This window comes from Cydia fagiglandana, chromosome 10 (genome assembly GCF_963556715.1).
Source record: "Cydia fagiglandana chromosome 10, ilCydFagi1.1, whole genome shotgun sequence".
NCBI lineage: Eukaryota > Metazoa > Arthropoda > Insecta > Lepidoptera > Tortricidae > Cydia > Cydia fagiglandana.
The window spans coordinates 4667960-4689944 of NC_085941.1; the positions used below are offsets into that span (position 1 = coordinate 4667960).

The 21985-nt window shown below is 38.2% G+C and overlaps 1 protein-coding gene across 1 annotated transcript; it reads right to left on the reverse strand.

Moving 5' to 3' along the window:
* Nucleotides 1–405: 405 nt before the first annotated feature.
* On the reverse strand, nt 406–5824 carry LOC134668195 (probable oligoribonuclease). The gene is made up of 3 exons (XM_063525701.1): nt 5667–5824; nt 5249–5490; nt 406–855 (listed from the first exon to the last, which is right to left on the reverse strand). The coding sequence occupies exons 1-3, from the start codon at nt 5749–5751 to the stop codon at nt 511–513; spliced, it is 672 nt and encodes a 223-aa protein (XP_063381771.1). The 5' UTR covers nt 5752–5824; the 3' UTR covers nt 406–510.
* Between the last annotated feature and the right edge of the window lie 16161 nt (nt 5825–21985).

The window sequence follows — 21985 nt, forward strand, 5'->3', positions numbered from 1 at the left end:
ATTTATGGTGTAACATACACTACACCGCCTGGGACGGAATTAAGGAAACGCAGGGATGCCCAGCACCTGCATTACCCTCTCGGCTTCACTGTCTTTTGCCACAGGAAAGGCGAGCCAATACGTGTGGAGACAGGTCAGCTGCAGGAATCTGCCGCATATTTCAGGTTGGACCCTACTCGCGCCTTACGGAAACTCCATTCCGGGTTTTATTTTGGAGTATCCTTCTCCTAGATGGATTGCAAACCAATGCTAAGAGGACCATCTCCCCTGTGACGAAATAGCTTCTTGCTGCGTTTGTGGACTTAGTCGCCTCGTACGACACCCTATCCTATGTGAAGGTTGGCGCTATTCTAAAGCCGGCCACCACACGGCACAGTAAGTAATAAATTATAATTTATTACAGTAAGTAATAAATTATAATGATCAAACATCCATGACACACATGAAAATATTTTATTATGTCAAATTAATCTAAACATGAAAAAAATTAGCTAAAAACGCACAAGGCATTCACGATTTAAATATATGTTCTTTATAATACTTCAACTCCTCAATACTCTCCAGAATATCGTCCACAGCGCGATGCGAAAACTTCTTCTGAGGAATGTTAGAAAAGTCCTTCTGGTACCAACGCTTAGCCAGTTCTTTAATCGTACTAACATCAATTACCCTGTAATGTAAATACTGGTTGAACTGCGGCATGTATTTGCGTATAAACAGGCGGTCCATGTAGACACTGTTGCCGGCTAGCGGGCATTTTTTCTCAGGTACATGGGAGCTGACGAATTGTAGTATCTGCTTTTCGGCATCTTCGATTGATACTTTGGATTTGCGGCAGGACTCAGTCAGGCCACTCTGTAAATGTTTTGGTCATTTACAAACTTATTTAAAACTCAAAGGAATCTTGTATGAAATATGAATAGATTGGATAGGTGCATTGGGGTAGCTTCAAGTTCAAGTGCACGGTAATTTTAAAAATAGGCATACATATGAAAAATACAAAAATTCCCATTGAAATTAGAACCTATAGTGTAGGCAATAGAGTTGTTTTTGGCTTGTAGGAAAATTGAACGAAACAAAGCAAAAGCAACTCTGTTCCAATTGAATAGGATTTAAATTTCATCGAACTGTAGAGGCACTATAGGTTATTGATATCTGTAGATCTTATCTAACTGGCTATAGCAAACTTTCGGTCAAAAAATATGGCTTATATGAAATTCATGTGAGGAGGAAGGTATCTTTATATATAAAACCGAGCGGCTCTGACGGTAAAACCGAATGAAATTATGCTCAATCGAAAGAGCTTGAAAAAATATCACTTTTGAATCGAGAACATGTATCCGCAAAATTCGTATTGTCGAGTATTTTGTATTTAAAAGTGAAAAAATTTCGACAAAGAATGCAAATGTTCAATTTGTTGGTTGACATTTGACAGCTACGGATGCGTTCAGAAACCGCGATGTAACCGCGAACAAAGAAATTCGCAAATTATCTCTGTCAATCTAAATACGCTTTTAGGCGTCGACAGGATTATCAATATGATGATATTATACAACTCTTTCGATCAAATCGACCGAAAAGAAATTGACGTCAATCTCATCTTGCATCCATCCCATTTATTGTGACATTGAAATGCTCTAAAGAGGAGTTTTAATTTCCGAACGGTCTTCAAACTGTCATGTCAACACTTCAACATCTCTTCTTCTCAGTCACTCTTGAATTGAATGTTAAAAACCTAACTGAAATCATCCTGAAATGTGTAGTTTGAAGTGTAAAACTTTTATAAATAACGATAAACAGTGATTTACATTACATTTTGTACTTACCAAGTTACCAGTCTTTGTAGAAACCGAAGTGACAAGTTTAACGGATGTTAAAATTTGGATTTAAACTGGGCGAGTAAGTATTTGTTTTATTTTTTTGTTAGTTTATAAGACAATAGTCCTTACACATACGTGAGACACATTAGCATTACATGTTACAAAGTTCATAGCGTCGTGAGCAACGCCCAATTTCTCTTTACTTAACGTATGAGAGTTTGGGAACAAACTTTGTGATGCACGCATTTGCATTTACATCATTTTAGACCTACATACATTACCTTATAATCAGTAAGATGTGTGTAGTGTCAACACTTTAAATATATTTGACAAATAAATAAAAATAAATATTATTAGGGACATTCTTACACAAATCTCAGTCTCTTTCTTTGAAGTCTTAATTACATAGAAAACATCCATGACTCGGGAACAAATATTTGGGCTCATCATACAATTAAATGCTCTTACCATGATTAAAACCCAAGTCCATTGGCTTCATAGGCCGGGTCACCACGCACTAGGCCAGACCGGGCAAACATTTTATACTGAATATGTCTTTAAAGTTGTTTTTCATTTCAGAAAGGCTTCAAACATAGCACAACTAGCCACCTGGACGGAAAGCGACCTTGCATGACAAACTAATAAGTGAGCAAGATGAAAGTGAAGCGAGAAGTCACAAAAGTAATTCAAAAAGTCTCGAGTTAAAGAATCGGCTGACTCCCATCTGATTATATGGACTGTGATGTGAAACAAACAACTACAGTGTACAGTGGACACATTTGATATTTGTGCTTTAGACTTAACTTCAAAGAATCAAACTTGAGGCGTATCAGTGAATCGGAAAGTGAATTGAATGAAGCTAATTTATTAATAAGTGATCTCCGGAGACAATGTAAGTTAAATGTAAGATTAAAAGATAATAAGATATATACATAGGTAGTATACATATATAAAAAGATATATTTTATTCTTATTCAAATAACAGTGTAAATAACAGCTTCAGAGTTTGACTTTAATAAATCATCAGGTGACAACTTAAACAATATTAATTACTGCTACAATTTCAGACTCATAGTGAAGCTTAGTGTATAGTAAACAAGGTTGATTTTTAGGGTTCTGTACCCAAAGGGTAAAAACGGGGCCCTATTACTAAGACACCGCTGTCCATCTGTCTGTCACCATGATCTCATGAACTGTGATAACTAGATAGTTGAAATTTTCACAAATGATGTTTTTCTGTTGCCGCTATAACAACAAATACTAAAAACAAAATTAAATAAATATTTAAGTGGGGCTAATGCTGGGCTGGATATGACCGATGAAATGAGTAGGTTTTTATTAATATGTTTTAAAATGCCATGTTGGTGGCAAACAAGCATACAAGGCTGTTAGTGCTGGTGGCAAGATGGTATTTGGGACTTTAGACTATAGTTCGTTTTTTTAGCATTAGAAATAAGGTAAACAATCTTGATTAGTCTTTTAATAGAAAAACACATTTTAATTTAAAATAAGTTACGGAAAATATGTAACAATTATGAATCGAATACGATCATTTATATTCTTCTGCTTTCATAAGTAATAGTTATTGATTTTTAAAAAGCGTTTTTCAATTAAAAGACATGTTACGCTTCTTTCAAGTTCTTTCTAAGAGTCACATTCCATTTCCAACTGCAGCTGCAATACTGTTCATTTTACTATGGAAATTGACAGCGACGCGTTTCCATAGTAAAATGAACAGTATTGCAGCTGCAGTTGGAAATGGAATGTCACTTTAATGCTAAAAAAACGAACTATAGAACTCTGCATCTCCAGGGGACTCACATTGTTGACCTGTTACGAGTACAAAATCTATACACTCTTATTAGGGTTCCGTACCCTAAAAACGGGACCCTATTACTAACACTCCTCTGTCCGTCTGTCTGTCATGAGGTTGTATCTCATAAACTGTGATAGCTGGACAGTTGAAATTTTCACAGATAAGTATTGTATCTGTTGCCGCTATAACAACAAATACTAAAAACAGAATAAAATTAATAAAGTGGGGCTCCTATGCAATACCTAAACGTGATTTATTTGCCGTTTTGTGCGTAATGGTACGGAACCCTTCGTGCGCGAGTCCGATTCGCACTTGGCTGGTTTTTCTTAGTAGTTAGTTATATGACATTTATTCCAGTTTACTTCACTGTCTGTCTGTCTGTCACCAGGCTGTATCCCATGAACCGTGATAGGTAACTAGGCAGTTGAAATTTTCACAGATGATCTATAACAACAAATACTAAAAAGTACGGAACCCTTCGTGCGCGACTCCGACTCGCATTTGGCCGGTTTTTCTTAGTATATGACATTTAAGGCTCCGTCACACAGGCGCGTTTTGCAGGCGGCGCGTGAGCGGGGCGCGCCGCTTTTTCATAGAGCCAGACTCGCACTTATCCAGTTTTTGGTTGTTTTTTTGTAAACGAATTTAATATTTAACGGACAGGCTTTAATATTAAAGAATGAAATCGTAAACATAATTTCCATATGTACTTTCATTTTAGTGCCATGAAGGGTAGGTACAAAAGGGGGAACTCTTTCCTTTGAGATCGGAAAGTGGGTTAGGTTATGCCTGGAGGCCTTTACAGAACTGATCTGCGACCAGAACAGTGGGTCAGGTTAGAACTGTAATCCTTATACTAGAACCAAACTGCAACCAGAAGTGGGTTAGGTTAGGTTAGAACTGCGACCCTTACAGAACCGAACTGCTACCAGAAAAGTGGGTTAGGTTAGGTTAGAACTGCGACCCTTACAGAACCGAACTGCTACCAGAAAAGTGGGTTAGTTAGGTTTTTTAATTACATATTTGTTTTTAGATATATCGAAATAGTAAGTTTTTAGAGTTATAATGCATGTTACGGATTTAAAGTTTTCTGAGATGCGATATTAAGCATGTAACCGCCATGATTCATCATGTCGTTTTGAAGTCTAAAAGTAAATAATTACTCAATTCAAAATGAGTAACAAAAACAAAAGTATTATTTATTTTACCCGAGCGAAGCCGGGTTTTCATCTAGTTAGGAAATAATTTGGAGGGATGTAATAGTACTAATAGTAAAAGCAAGCCAAGAAAAACATGTATGTACTGTGATATAAAAATATTTAAAGCATGGATATGGATATTCATTACGGGATCCAAGATTTCCCTGACTTTTTCATAGAAATCATCATGGATATTGTTTATTTGGTTATCAGGGAGATTTTGAATACATATTATTTCCATTTAAAATTTTCAAGATGACGATTACGTACTTGATTTCTAAAAGCCGTCACAAGTAGATGAGATAACAGGCGACAGAGTAGAATGGAATAAAATACTTGCTGAGTATTGCTCCTGAATGGGACATGGGCAAGCAAATGATGATGGCCCTAGTAATTCTAGTTTATGTCTATACCTCACCATGTTGATTGATACACCACTCATCCATATTCTTCAAGACATGGTCGGGCTGATGAACGACAATATTGGGCCCGGTGGCGACAACATTCAGCTGAGCGTCGGTCACTAAGCAGCCAATCTCCATGATATAGTCCTTCTCGATGTTTAGCCCTGTCATCTCTAAGTCTACCCATACTATTCGTTTAGCCGCGTCTTTGGCTTTAACATGTGGTAAAGAGTCGTGGTTTAGTTGGCTTTCTGTAACAAAAATTACACGCAATAAAAACGTACGTTGTTGTATAAAAACGTTGAAACTTATGGGTATTATTAATTACTTGTGAGACGCGAGATTTCATTTATGATATTATAGAAAAGATAACACGAGGTACGATGTAAATAAATGATAATAACCTCTGTAAATTTAAGATACTTACTGCTATTGTGGGCAGACATCGGCCGAATGAAATACTTGATTATACCGTTTATACTGAAAGTAAGAGATTGCCTAAAGCTTAGCATTTATAAGATTCTAATTAAATTTAAATATAATGAAAATCTAGCCCTATGATAATGTCGTATGTCGTAACACACATGTCAGCGTCAGTGTTGCCAACACGGATTTTGAAAAAATGCTAGACCAATGTCTAGTTTATGCCAAAATGATGCCAAAGATTATTGAAATATGCTAAAAAAAAATGCTTAAATGTCACTTGAAATTATTATTATTATTATATAATTATAGGCGAGCAGCTATTTAGCTGATGAGCCTATGTCACACAGTGTTCAGTACCCTATAGTTCAAAGTTTGTAAAGTCATGTCACATCACTAGTAACATCAGTCTAACTTATTGTTTAAAAGCCACTTGTAGTAGAAGAGCCAGCCGCAAATTTTCTAACCGACTTGATACCACGATGAAATGCACAATGGTTTCCCATAAAAGTGATGCTAAGTCCGAATTCGATAGTCTGCCACGGCGGAACTTGCCGAAAGTACGAAAAAGAAGGCCACTTCCGGTGCGAAAAAAGGGGGCTGATTTAACCCATCTGATACCGAAATAATAGTTATGGCAGCAGTTAGAAATTTACATGTAGACACATAAAAGCGAAGTCTGCCAGTATTTTTTTTGCCGGAAGTGCTTGGCAGACGCTCTCAAATGTGGCCAACGGGACCCCTAATTTAACCCATCTGATACCACCATGAAACCAATTCCAGTCGGTAGGTATGAACCCTCATGTCAGGAATATATAAGTCTGCCAAGGCTTTTCCTGCCGAAACACCTTGGCAGACGAGATTATGTAAGCAAGGTCGACATCGGTTACCCTACACTAACCCATCTGATACCACCATGAAACCAATTCCAGTCGGTAGGTACGAACCCCCATTTTAGGAATATATAAGTCTGCCAAGGTTTTTCCTGCCGAAACACCTTGGCAGACGAGATTATAAACAAGATGACCATCGGTTACCGTACACTAACCCATCTGATACCGCCATGAAACCAATTCCAGTCGGTAGGTATGAACCCTCATTTCAGGAATATATAAGTCTGCCAAGGCTTTTCCTGCCGTAACACCACGGCAGACGAGATTATGTAAGCAAGGTCGGCATCGGTTACCCTACACTAACCCATCTGATACCACCATGAAACCAATTCCAGTCGGTAGGTATGAACCCCCATTTTAGAAATATATAAGTCTGCCAAGGTTTTTCCTGCCGAAACACCTTGGCAGACGAGATTATAAGCAAGATGACCATCGGTTACAGTACACTAACCCATCTGATACCACCATGAAACCAATTCTAGTCGGTAGGTATGAACCCTCATTTCAGGAATTTATAAGTCTGCCAAGGCCTTTCCTGCCGAAACACCTTGACAGACGAGATTATGTAAGCAGCATCCACATACGAGGGATCCGTATTTTGGGATTATACAGATTACGGACATTATTAATAGCTGTAGGCTTATTTATTACTTTATGCTTATACATATTTGTATATTATTATGTTATTAATAAAATATATTTATAATTTATTAAACCTAAACTTAATACATTGGGAATTCATTACCTGCTTACGGCAGTAGTAGGGATAAGTGGGTGAGTTCTGGCTCACTGAGCCAGGCCAACAGTCCCTCCCCCTTTTTTCCCTTGTTGAGGCCCTGCAACCTTGCCTTGAACCCAAACTAATGTCATTGTAGCTCGAATCTAACCTAATCTATTTTTATTGCTTTTAGAATATTTCAATTATCTACTTTTGCAAAGTTAAAGGTTGAAATCTCTATTTCGCAAAATGGAATTTTAATGTGACTTTAACACGTTCACTGCGTTACGGGGGCTTTAAGCCCCGTACGATGTCATCATTCAGTGCGAAGTTAAATTTATTTTAGAAGTTAAAGGGGGAGGGGAGGGTGCACACATTTTACCACTTTGGAAGTGTCTCTCGCGCAAACTATTCAGTTTAGAAATAAATGATATTAGAAACCTCAATATCATAAGCGATAAGACCGCCTGTTGTTACCTGTATTGTCTTTGTTTATGTTATTGTCCATTTATTGTAAACTAAGTGTATGTGAGGCGTGCAATAAAGAGTATTGTATTGTATTGTATTGTATCATTTTTGAAGACCTATCCATAGATACCCCACACGTATGGGTTTAATGAAAAAGACATTTTAAGTTTCAGTTCTAAGTATGGGGGACCCCCAAAATTTATTGGTTTTTTTTCTAATTTTGTGTTGAAATCTTAATGCGGTTCACAGAATACATCTACTTACCAAGTTTCAACAGTTCTTATAGTTTCGGAAAAAAGTGGCTGTGACATACGGACGGACAGACAGACAGACATGACGAATCTATAAGGGTTCCGTTTTTTGCCATTTGGCTACGGAACCCTAAAAAGGAGGTATTAATTCGGTTTTTTAATGTTTGATATCTCCGTCATTTCGGGATCGATTTTGAAAATTATTTTTTTAGTTGAGTTGTAACTTGTAAGTATATACATACAGATTGGTTCCGTCTTTGTCAAAACCCAGTTCTGATGGTGAGATTTATGAGGAATCGAGGGCACTCTCCAAATCTTGTAAGGGTGGTTCACGTTTGTATGGGAAAAATTCAAACTCTAGCTAGAAGAAGCGGCACCCCCTCATTTTGTTACACTTATTATGTTGACAAAATACGCCAAGTTTGTAATCTTACAATCTTAACTACAAGGGGGTGCTCAAAACACTTTGAAATTTTTCAAATTGTATGAAATAAAAAAAAAATAAGTTACTATTTTTTTTTTTATGTAAGTAGTAGTTTTCACATTATTTGAAAGTGTGATTTAAAAGATATTATTTTGAAAGAAAATGTGTTTCTACTTCAAAACTTATACATCACATGTGCAAATAGTGTGAAACGAGATATTTAAATAAAATTCTGAATCATAAATACTCCTTTTGTTGGGTTTCAAACAACATACACAATTTCAACGTGGTTAAGCACCCTCTTGTATAGTTCGTTTTTTTTAGCATTAGAAAGAACTTGCAAGAAGGTAAGCGATCTTAGCATGTCTTTTAATTGAAAAACGCTTTTCAAAATTCAAAAACTATTACTTATGAAAGCAGACGAATATAAATGATCGTACTAGATTAATAATTGTTACATACACTCGGGTGCAAAAGTATTGCATCACTTTGCATTTTTTCAACTGCACCCAATAATTTTGTAAACCGGTTATTTTCCATTAATTATTTTAATGGGATCATGTTCCTTGAAGTTTTAGCTTTACGAAAAGTTAAAAAACATGGAAAACGGCCCAGTATTTTTCAAATTATCGGCATTTTCCCGATTTGTGAGCGGTTTCGCGTTATCACGCGCACGAGTTGCGCTACCCTTGACCCCTATAAAACGGGGGGCAGGGGAGGGGTTGTTATCAGTCACTTATCAAAAGTTGACCGGTACACATCTCCGCATATTTTCCCGTGAAGAAGACCTGTGAAAAATGGAAACCACTGAAGCTGAAGTCCGCCAAGTCGTCCAGCTCCTGCAAAAGGGGCGTAGCCAACGTTCAGTAGCTGCCACGCTGAATTTAAGTCAATCTACAGTTTGCAGAGTTTACCAGAGGTTCCAACGGACTGGATCCTTTACTTCAAGACCAAGAAGCGGCCGCAAAAAGTGTACATCAGAGAGGGACGACCGCTTCATTGTCACAACATCTCTCCGAGATCGACACCTGACAAGCGTTGCCATCCAGCAGCGTCTGCGTGAGATACGAGGAGTGGCTGCCAGTGAGTGGACAATAAGAAGAAGACTCAAGAAAGCGAACTTGACACCCAGGAGGCCTGCAACAGGGCCCAGATTGCTGGTGCGACACCGTACAGCCCGAAGATAGTTTGCAGAAAATCATATGGACTGGACCATTGAGCAATGGACCCCAGTTCTCTTCTCGGATGAGTGCAGAATATGTTTGAATGGATGTGACCGAAGAGGAAGAGTCTACAGAAAGAAGAACGGTTCGCCCAATGTTGCTTCTCCGAAAGGATCGCCTATGGCGGCGGATCCGTGATGTTCTGGGGCGGCGTTTCCTACGACGCGCGAACAGAGCTGGTTTTCGTGCCTGGCGGGGGCCGTGGCGGTGGATTGACCGCTGCAAAATACATTACTGACATCCTGGAGGAACATGTTGTTCCTTATGCCGGTATTTTTGATGAGGGGTTCATCCTAATGCAGGATAATGCCCGTGTCATACCGCTAGGGCCACCGCAGCCTACCTTCTCGAAGTGGGCATCGACACCATGGACTGGTCAGCGATGAGCCCGGACCTTAACCCCATTGAACACGTGTGGGACTACCTGAAAAGGAGGATTCGGAAGCGGAATCCTGCCCCGGCCAATGTTGAGGAGCTGAAGGGAGCCTTGCTGGAGGAGTGGGACGCTATTCCACAAGATTTCATTAGAAAATTAATTAGTCTATGAAAAACCGCTTGATTTGTGTGAGGAGGGCTAAGGGTGGCAACACCAGGTATTAATTTAATAATAATAATTTATTTTGTATTAAATAAATGACTTTTATTCTTAACTTTCCTAAATTTATTTCTCGACCATTATGTCGCTACTTTCAGTTTCTGATTTTTTTTAGTCTTCAGATTTGAAATTTCATTAAATTTCCCAATTTTCTAATGCGTTAGATTATAAGCTTTCAGTTGATACCAAAATTTTCAGAATCGGCTCTAGAATTACAAAGATATTGGGTGCGGACGAAAAAATGCAAAGTGATGCAATACTTTTGCACGCGAGTGTATTTGCCGTAACTTATTTTTAAAATGTGTTTTTCAATTAAAAGACACATCAAGATTGTTTACCTAATTTCTAATGCTAAAAAAAACGAAGTATAGTTGAGATACATTAAGAAACTTGGTGTATTTTATCAACATAATAAGTGTAACAAAATAAGGGGGTGCCACTTAGGAAAAAAAATGTTTTTTGAACCACCCTAACATATAGTGATACTGGTGTATTTTAAACAAACCAAGCATTTACATTCAGAATTGTGACATTTGATGAAGTGAAACTGCTGATGATGATCAGAATGGAACTCTTCAACGACGCATAGCTCATGTTTGGGGATTTGTCCTCTTCGTTATGTTTGTTAAGCACGTTAGATTTTTAAGTCATATTATCGTGAAGCTCAAGTTCTGTAGTAGTAGTAGTAAACTCTTTATTGTACAAAAAGACATATTAAAAATAACATACAATTAGCAAGAAGTACAAAGGCGAACTTATCCCTTTGAGGGATCTCTTCCAGTTAACCTTTGAGTAGATGAGAGGAGAGAGTGAAAAGAGGGTGACAAATGCAGCAAAATGTACAACAAGGTACCAGAAAGATAAAGGATATAAATACACACAAAATTTATAGGATAAACATACATATATTACACAAAAAGGAAAGGGGAAAATACACTAAAAATTGGAAAGAATTAGAACGATATAAAGCAACTATACAATAGAAATATAGACAAATTAATCAGTCAAATCAGATAACCATAGCTTCTTTAACCTCTCCTTGAACGACGCAACCGATTGTGCCTGCCTGAGCGACACAGGCAGCTCATTCCACAGCTTCACTGGACGCACTGCGAAGGACTTGTTGTATCCTCGAGATTTGTGAGGAGGGATGGCAAGTGATAAATTCGCGCTCGAACGCAGACGGTGGCCACTGCCTTCAGCAGAAATTGAAATTTTTGAGAGAGGTATAGCGGAGAAGAAGGTGTAAAAAGAACATTAAAGAGAAGAGAAAGAGTGTGAAGATCTCTACGGCGGCGGATTGGAAGCAAATTGAGTTTTTGACGGTAGTAAGACACATGATCGTACTTCCGTAGTCCGAAAATGAATCTTATACAGACATTCTGTAAGCGCTCTAACTTGTCTAGGAGTTCTTCTGTCATGTCAAGATTTACGACGTCACCGTAGTCTAGTAAAGGCAGTAACAGAGACCGGGCCAGCATGGCTTTGGTATCAAGTGGAAGAAAGTTCTGAAGGCGCCTTAAAGAATGGAGAGAACCAAACAACTTTTTGCTTACTTCAGTGACATGAGGAGCCCAGGAAAGTGTCTGATCCATGGTGACCCCTAGATTTTTAACAGTGGGTGAGAAAGGAATTGGTGTACCATCAAAGAAAATTCTAGGTGCCACCTGCTCAGACAATATGGAGATGTAATGAGGACTTCCCAAAACGATCGCTTGCGACTTTATGGCGTTGACTTTTAAACCGAAAGATGAAGCCCATAAACAGACGGAATCTAAATCGGCGTTAATTTGGCTTACGAGGGAATCGAAATCATCAAGGTTGGCAGCTGAATAAATTTGCAGATCGTCTGCGTAAAGGTGGTAAGAAGATTTTAATGACTTTGTAATGTTATTTATAAAAATGGAGAAAAGCAATGGAGAGAGAATACCCCCCTGAGGGACGCCAGAGGAGAGTTCACACCAATCAGAAAGATTATCATCAACTCGAACCCTCTGACGCCTCCCAAAGAGGTAGCTGCGAAACCAGGACAATGAAGTGGGTGCAACATTTAAAAGATTTAAAAAGGCTAGAAGAATGTCGAAATCCACTGTATTGAACGCGCTGCTAAAGTCCAAGAGAACCAAAACTGTGATCATTTTATTTTCTATATTAAGGCGAATATCGTCGGTGACTTTAACAAGAGCAGTGGTGGTGCTATGCCCGGGGCGGAACCCAGATTGGAAAGGGTTAAAAAGGTTATGTCTATTGAGATGAGAAGAGAGACGTCTATTAGCAAAGTGTTCAATTATCTTGGAAAGGACTGGTAAGATGGAAATAGGTCGATATTGGGAAAACGAGGAAGGATTAGATACTTTAGGAAGTGGAATTATGTGAGCATTTTTCCAGCACGAGGGAAAGACACCAGAGGAGAAAGAAAAATTTATTATATGCGACAGTACAGGAGCAATTGAGTCCGCCACGAGCATAAGCATATCCAAGCTCAGATTATCATCACCGACGGCTTTAGTTTTAATAGACTTGAGAATTGAGATAACTTCTTGTGAGGTAATGGGACTAAAATCAAAAAGAGAAATATCTGGGAGTGGAGAATTGGCTAAAAGGGCCAAAGAACTTTGCTTGACGGTCGGATCAAGGCAAACAGGGGAGGCGCTGAAATATTGATTAAGAGCGTTAAGATCTAGAGTACCGATAGCATTAGGTTTGGGCTTGCCAACACCGAGTGATTTTAAAAAACTCCAAAGTTTAGTGGGAGGACATTCGTCAATAGAACGATGTATGTATTTCCGCCTAGCGTCCCTGCAAGCCCTATTACAGCGGTTACGAAGCGATATGTAAGCTCGGTGATTACGTTTCGAGTTCTGATGATGGGATCCATAAGGAATCGAGGGAACTCTACTAATCTTAATGGCATTGTATAGTGACTCTTGTATTTTCATCAGGCAAACAAGGATTTATATTAAGAACAGTGGCATTTGATGAAGTGGTATTGCTGATGGTGATCAGAACGGAACTCCTCGACGACTTGTCTTTTTCTAATTGATTGTTAAGCAAGTTACCCCACTGGCAAAACAAGCAAGATTTTGAATTCGACTTCTACCTGAACCTGGACCCGGACGCGGACCCGGACTCGAGATCGCGAATTCGGACACGGACCCGTTTTCTATTTGGTTGGTGTAAATGGAGTTGGTGAATTTTTTGATTAATTCGGGCGAAAACTGGAAGGTTAGGTATCATAAAATGTTCATGAAGAGAAATTGTAAGAGACGGTATCATTACCAACAACTGTGGAAAATACTGTTTAGTTACTCTTTATTTAAAAATAGCAAAATCAAATTGCATGATTTCATTCGTTTTCTCCACTGTACACAGAATAAGTAATGATATTTAGACTAGACAAAAAAAATCAAAATCGCTCTCCTTCTTGATGCGACTGGCAAATCATATTACTTTTTGGCACCGGGTTTTTTAACCTAATTAGACCCCGCTGAATCCGAATTTGCCGGTTGCTCGATCGAAATCTTGACCGGAAGTGAGATATTTGACATTTAAGGTCCGTTTTTTTCGTTTTTCGTAAATAACTCTTAGTTAAACGGTGGTGCATAGCAAAAAATGTTCTATTACATAAGTAATATGCATAAAATTGCCTACAAGAAAGATTCAGTACAATTTTTCGCTAGGATCAATATTAAAAGAGATTTTAACGCGGGAAATTTAATTATAATCACTTCTAAGGTCCCTTTTTTTAGGTTTTCGTAAGTAACTCATAAACGGTGGCCAATATCAAAAAATGTTATTAGACGTTAATAATCTACACAAAATTTTGAACAAAAACGATTCAATACACTTTTTGCAGGGACCAATATTTAAAAAGATAATAAAGAGGGAAAGTTAATTATACTAAATTTTAAGGTTCCTTGTTTTTATTTTTTCGTTAATAATTTGAAAAGTATGACTCATAGCAAAAAAAATCTTATACATAAATAATAAACGTAAAATTTCCTACAAGAAACATGCAGAACACTTTTCGCTAGGATCAATATTTAAAAAGACAAAGCAGCGGGTAAGTTAATTATAATCAATTTTAAAGTCCTTTTTTAGTTTTTTGTAAATAACTCGTAAACGGTGTCCCATAGCGAAATAGGTTTTTAAGAACAAATTATCTACATAAAATTTCCACCAAAAAATATCTAGAACACTTTTCTGTAGGATCAATATTTCAAGCGATATTAAAGGAAGAAATTTAATTACAATCAGTTCACAGGTCACTTTTTTTTAGTTTTTCGTAAATAACTCGTAAACGGTGGCCCATTGCAAAACAATATTCTACATAAATATTAAACATAAAATTGTCCACAAAAAAGGTTCTGTACACTTTTTCGCTACGATCAATATTTAAACTAATTTAAAGAGGTATTAAAGGGGGTAAGTTAATTATAATCAATTTCCAGGTCCCTATTTTTAGGTTTACGTCTATATAGGTAAAGAACTATTTTATTTTATTTTATTTTCAAAATTTAGACCCAGTAGTTTCGGAGATAAAGGGGGGGGGGTGGTATTTTTTTGTATTTTAATGTTTTATTTTGGGGAAGCGGGCTTTATCTCCGAAACTACTGGGTCTAAAATTTTGAAAAGATACACAGAATAGAATCTATATATGACAGGAAACCCTATTAGAATTATGCAGTCAAGCGCGAGTCGGACATTACTTATAGTTTTTGAACCGATCCCTACAGGTTTTTAAAGGCAATTCACTCGCGTTTCACATATATAAAATACACTGTTAAAAATTGGGTAATGTACGGAACCCTTGCAACGCGAGTCCGACTCGCGCTTGGCCGGTTTTTATTCATTTTGAGGTACGGAACCCTAAAAAGAGAAAAGTGTTCCATATGTCTTTCGTAGAAAATTTTATATCGATTATTTATTTTCAAGAACATTAAGAACTTATTTTGCTATGAGCCTTATTTTACGAGTCATTTGCGAAATCCTAAAAATAGGGACCTGGAAATTGATTATAAGTAACTTACCCCCTTTAATATCTCTTTAAATATTGATCGTAGCGAAAAAGTGTACAGAACCTTTTATGTGGACAATTTTATGTTTAATATTTATGTAGAATATTGTTTTGCAACGGGCCACCGTTTACGAGTTATTTACGAAAAACTAAAAAAAAGTGACCTGTGAACTGATTGTAATTAACTTTCTTCCTTTAATATCGCTTGAAATATTGATCCTAGAGAAAAGTGTTCTAGATGTTTTTTGGAGGAAATTTTATGTAGATAATTTGTTCTTAAAAACCTATTTCGCTATGGGACACCGTTTACGAGTTATTTACAAAAAACTAAAAAGGGACTTTAAAATTGATTATTAGTACATTACTACAGAGGCCGGGACAAAAGGGGTTGCCGGCCGAAGACATATAGACGGCCGAGCGAAGCGAGGCCGGATAGGTGTGAGCGCGGGCAACCCCATTTCCCGCCGAGGTATGTATAGTGCTTTTCTCAAACATGCAATGAAATAAATAAAATAAAAAATCCACGAAACCCAAGTTTTATTTATAGAAAAAACTAAAAGTAAACTACACCCAAAATATAACCAACACGTACCTATATCATTATCACGCGTATGTTTTACACGAGTCGTGTATTTTTACTACCCGTATATTTTCATGTATCTTTGATTTTTTCGCCTTGTATCCGTCTGACTGTCGTTTTCGTCACATAAGTTTACATAGTCTTTCATGTTGATATCATGTTTCACATACATCGTTGCTTTATGCATGGAGTAAATAAGTATAATTTCCACAGTGTTGACGAATTTGTAGTTACATTCATTTAAAATATGCCACAAAACTGTTTCTAATAAACTGTAAGCCATTTTTCTTAGTTTCTCAAATAATAAAATTGCCATAAGCAACCATATACATACTTCGTCTTTGACTTGGCGGCAGAGGCAGCAAGTTATTTAAAATCAATTCTGCTTACGCTGCCAATTCCAACACCTACGATTACAATTAATATTAATTTCATTATTTCGTCGGAACTCATATTAAAGTCAAAAAATCAACAACGCACCATAAATCCAATAAAACAGAATGAATATTTTTCAACTTTACCTCCATAACAATTTAAAAAATATAACTACGCGTGTTTGAGTAGACCTATTTATCGCTAACGTTTAGATGAAATATTTTTATTTGTGTAGTTAAATTTATAATTTAAAATTATAGAATGTATTATTTATTAAGTTCATGTTGATTTTATACTAATAAAACTGCAAATTATAGCAAACATTGTTTTTTGTTTTTTTTTATAGGCGTAGTGGCAGAGTGTCATTACGAACCATAAAGCAATAACTGCCTCTAGTTTTTTTTAATGGATGAATGCCACGATGCTGTGTCACAAATATCTGTGAAATGAAAATTAAAAAAGAGGACTTTGCCGGCCTAGGCCTGCAAGATGTGTATGAAATTCCATTAACGACCTTTTGTCCTAGCCGCACCTGAAACGTCATACTTCGCAGCCTATTATAAGGAACATAACATCAATATTTCATTGCATGTTTGAGAAAAATTAACTTACCCGCTGCTTTATCTTTTTAAATATTGATCCTAGCGAAAAGTGTTCTGCATGTTTCTTGTAGGAAATTTTACGTTTATTATTTATGTAGTGCCAGGGTGATGTACTGTATCTCGATTTTAGGAAGGCTTTCGATCGCGTGGATAACGATGTTTTGCTGCAAAAATTAAGCTGCATTGGCTTTTCTACTGGATTGCTGAAATTCTTTGCAAGTTATCTACGTGATCGACAGCAATTTGTCCGGCATGGTTGCTTTGTCTCGGCTCCTTATCATACTCGATCGGGCGTCAGTCAAGGCTCCATACTAGGACCATTCCTGTTCGGAATTATGATTAATGACCTCCAGTCTGTTCTAAAGTCATGTCAATGTCTTCTGTACGCTGATGATTTAAAGTTAGTTTACGGTGTGGAGCAAGGAACAGACTGTGAATCATTGCAGGCGGACCTCAACTTGGTCTTTCGGTGGAGTATGGAGAACAAACTTCTTTTCAATTCTGCCAAATGCTGTGTCTGTACTTTCAGCCGCTCGCGCGCTCCAATACTTGCACAGTACTTTCTGGGATCAGAGCCCATAAATCGTGTGTTTTCTGTTAAGGATCTCGGTGTGGTCTTCGATACGCGTCTCACATTCCACGAGCATATAGTGTCACTTGCTACCGACTGCTATCGAAGACTGGGCTTTGTAATCCGCAACATGCGTAACTTCAAAGACCTTGGCTATTAAGCTAGTTTATAACGCCTTGGTTAGGAGCAAGTTAGAGGCTTCATCGATCGCATGGTTACCACATGAATCAACGTACGCGTTACTGCTGGAGAAGGTGCAAAAGGCTTTCTTAAGGTTTTTGTACAAAAAGATTTATGGGTACTACCCGTTTTTATATCCAACCAAGTACCTCTTGGGAACCCTTGGATACAACTCATTGGAGGTCAGACGGACTTTTAAGTTGATGATTACTGCGTGTCGAACACTGCGCGGAGCGTCGGATTGCCCGGAACTAGTTAGCCGCCTCGTGCGACTATTTGTTCCAGGTGTCTCCAGAATAGAGCTCAGGCCTCGGAGATGCGTTCTGTTAGCTGTGCCGGCTGCGCGAACTGTGTCGCGAAAGAACTCGCCACTGCCGCGCGCTCTCTCTCTACTTAATGCGCTCTTCACGTCAGCACCGGAATGCGATCTGATTGCATGGCGATGGGCGGCTGTGAGAAACGAATGCTTGAGGTTCTGTGAGGTGATGGATGCTAGGCCTTCGAGTGTAACGCTACGTCTTACGTAGGCGAACAACGCGCGAACGCGGCGCGGCGCGGCGCGGCGAAAGCGGCCGCCGCCGCGCCGCGCCGCGCCGCGCCGCCTGACATTCGCGTGCAAATCGCGCCGCACCGCGTTCGCAACGAGATCGCTTACGTAGGACACTTCTATGGGCATCAAAGGATTGATTTCGCCGCGCCGCGCCGCGCCGCGTTCGCGCGTTGTTCGCCTACGTAAGACGTAGCGTAACGTAACGTTTGTTATCCGTGTGTGACATGTAATGTAAATAGTATCAATTGTTATATGTTGTTATATGTAGTGTTGGTTTCACGACGTATTGGTTCACTGTAATGTCGTGTAAATGTATTTATAAATAATAAATAAATGTATAAGATTTTTTTTCGCTATGAGTCATACTTTTCAAATTATTAATGAAAAAATAAAAACAAGGAACCTTAGAATTTATTATAATTAACTTTCCCTCTTTATTATCTTTTTAAATATTGATCCCTTCAAAAAGTGTACTGGATCTTTTTTGTTCAAAATTTTGTGTAGATTATTAACGTCTAACAACATTTTTTGATATTGGCCACCGTTTATGAGGTATTTACGAAAACCTAAAAAAACGGGACCTTAGAAGTGATTATAATTAAATTTCCCGCGTTAAAATCTCTTTGAATATTGATCCTAGCGAAAAATTGTACTGAATCTTTCTTGTAGGCAATTTTATGCAGAATACTTATGTAATAGAACATTTTTTTGCTATGTGCCACCGTTTAAGAGTTATTTACGAAAAACGAAAAAAAGGGACTTTTAATGTCAAATATCTCACTTCCGGTCAAGATTTCGATCGAGCAACCGGCAAATTCGGATTCAGCGGGGTCTAATTAGGTTAAAAAACCCGGTTGCCAAAAAGTAATATGCTTTGCCAGTCGAAATCGATTTTATGAAAAATATGACCAGTCTAATTACTATATATGTTCAGAATATTATTTGAATAATCTTAGAATAGGATACTTAGGATAGGAAATAAAATGTGTGTTTTTATATCTTTAAACCCAATTACTAAGTAGACTGCACATACATTAAAGTCACATTAAAATTCCATTATGCGAAATAGAGATTTCAACCTTTAACTTTGCAAAAGTAGATAATTGAAATATTCTAAAAGCAATAAAAATAGATTAGGTTAGATTCGAGCTACAATGACATTAGTTTGGGTTCAAGGCAAGGTTGCAGGGCCTCAACAAGGGAAAAAAGGGGGAGGGACTGTTGGCCTGGCTCAGTGAGCCAGAACTCACCCACTTATCCCTACTACTGCCGTAAGCAGGTAATGAATTCCCAATGTATTAAGTTTAGGTTTAATAAATTATAAATATATTTTATTAGTAACATAATTATATACAAATATGTATAAGCATAAAGTAATAAATAAGCCTACAGCTATTAATAATGTCCGTAATCTGTATAATCCCAAAATACGGATCCCTCGTATGTGGATGCTGCTTACATAATCTCGTCTGTCAAGGTGTTTCGGCAGGAAAGGCCTTGGCAGACTTATAAATTCCTGAAATGAGGGTTCATACCTACCGACTAGAATTGGTTTCATGGTGATATCAGATGGGTTAGTGTACGGTAACCGATAGTCATCTTGCTTATAATCTCGTCTGCCAAGGTGTTTCGGCAGGAAAAACCTTGGCAGACTTATATATTTCTAAAATGGGGGTTCATACCTACCGACTGGAATTGGTTTCATGGTGGTATCAGATGGGTTAGTGTAGGGTAACCGATGCCGACCTTGCTTACATAATCTCGTCTGCCATGGTGTTACGGCAGGAAAAGCCTTGGCAGACTTATATATTCCTGAAATGAGGGTTCATACCTACCGACTAGAATTGGTTTCATGGCGGTATCAGATGGGTTAGTGTACGGTAACCGATGGTCATCTTGTTTATAATCTCGTCTGCCAAGGTGTTTCGGCAGGAAAAACCTTGGCAGACTTATATATTCCTAAAATGGGGGTTCGTACCTACCGACTGGAATTGGTTTCATGGTGGTATCAGATGGGTTAGTGTAGGGTAACCGATGCCGACCTTGCTTACATAATCTCGTCTGCCAAGGTGTTTCGGCAGGAAAAGCCTTGGCAGACTTATATATTCCTGACATGAGGGTTCATACCTACCGACTGGAATTGGTCTCATGGTGGTATCAGATGGGTTAAATTAGGGGTCCCGTTGGCCACCTTTGAGAGCGTCTGCCAAGCACTTCCGGCAAAAAAAATACTGGCAGACTTCGCTTTTATGTGTCTACATGTAAATTTCTAACTGCTGCCATAACTATTATTTCGGTATCAGATGGGTTAAATCAGCCCCCTTTTTTCGCACCGGAAGTGGCCTTCTTTTTCGTACTTTCGGCAAGTTCCGCCGTGGCAGACTATCGAATTCGGACTTAGCATCACTTTTATGGGAAACCATTCTGCATTTCATCGTGGTATCAAGTCGGTTAGAAAATTTGCGGCCGGCTCTTCTACTATTGTCCAATCTGTTTTTAAACACATTGACCGAAGGAGCAGTCACAACACTATCCGGTAGACGGTTCCAAACCGCCACGACACGGTTGGGCAAGGAATGATATGCAGCTTTAGTAGTAGTGGGAGTGCTAACAATTCTTAGGCTGTGACCTCGGGTCTCGCGGCTGATAGTTCTCATATTGATTAAATCGTGAATGTCAGGGAGGTTGTAACAATGGGTAACAATCTTAAAACACTCGATGAGGTCTCCTCTCGCTCTCCTGGCTTTGAGTGTGGGCAGTTTTAGTACCTTTAGCCTTTCTTCATAAGGTAGGCCTTTCAGCTTAAAAGGAATCTTGGTGGCTTGGTGGCTTGGTTGGAATTAGACACTCAAAACACATACATTTTTCAAATTTGCTGCCCTTTTCTACGGACAAGATCTAATTGATCAACTTTATGGCTCCTCTACACGATGGGCCAACGCCAGCCACTCCAAAGTAGAGGGTGCAAGTGATATTGCTATCTCATCCTACCGCATTGCTGTGTCCCATGGAGTGGCCGGCGTTGGCCCATCGTGTAGAGGAGCCATTATATAGTCCGTCGACGTCCATCCGTCCACAAAAGTCAAAATTCATATGAAAATATTAACCACATAAGACGATGGCGCATATTGTTGCTGCCAAGTTAGTGCAAACTTGGCTTTGACTAAATTATGCTAAAAAATATGCCAGATGCTAAATGGAAAATTTTGTGCCAATGAGGGTGAAAATATGCCAGATCTGGCATCAATTATGCCAAGTTGGCAACACTGGTCAGCGTAATGTCATTTAACTGTCAGTACTGTCACTGTCAGTGAAAAGCGTTGCCAACCAAACTAATCCAACTTGATGTCACAACGAGATAAAAAATTGTGCTGCCAACATTGAGATTAAGTATTGTGGCGTCACTTTCATTTCACATATGTTTCACATATTGAGGAAAGAGATACTACCAAAGAGTAGAGTAGAGTAGTTATATTATAATATATATATGAGATACTACTATCACAATTGGAGAAAAACCAACCACGAAGTGATTTCTTGTAAGTACACTTGTACAACTTGGCTTTGAGTAGAAATTAAAAAGTGGCAACACAGTAGTGTCGTCCCGTTTTCTTATATAATGGTTTGAAAGGGACGACACTACAATGATACCACTTTTTAATTTCTACTCTTTTTTTCCAAGCTGGAGAAGACGTTTTCTGTCCCTATAATGCTTGCCTAATTATAATGCTTGTCTTAGAACGAAATGTAAACTAAATATACTTAGTTAAATTATATTAAAATCATGATTGTTGACCTTGATCTGTTGGAAAATTTCAAACATTGCGATTGGCAAAGCGATAAATATCGTATGATGTCGTACACATTACTTATGTT

Coding starts and splice junctions, on each gene's coding strand:
- LOC134668195 (XM_063525701.1), bottom strand. CDS start 5,751: ATGCTAAGCTTTAGGCAATCTCTTACTTTCAGTATAAACGGTATAATC. Junction 5,491..5,666: donor GATGTCTGCCCACAATAGCA/GTAAGTATCTTA, acceptor TTTTTGTTACAG/AAAGCCAACTAAACCACGAC. Junction 856..5,248: donor GTATCAATCAACATGGTGAG/GTATAGACATAA, acceptor AAACATTTACAG/AGTGGCCTGACTGAGTCCTG.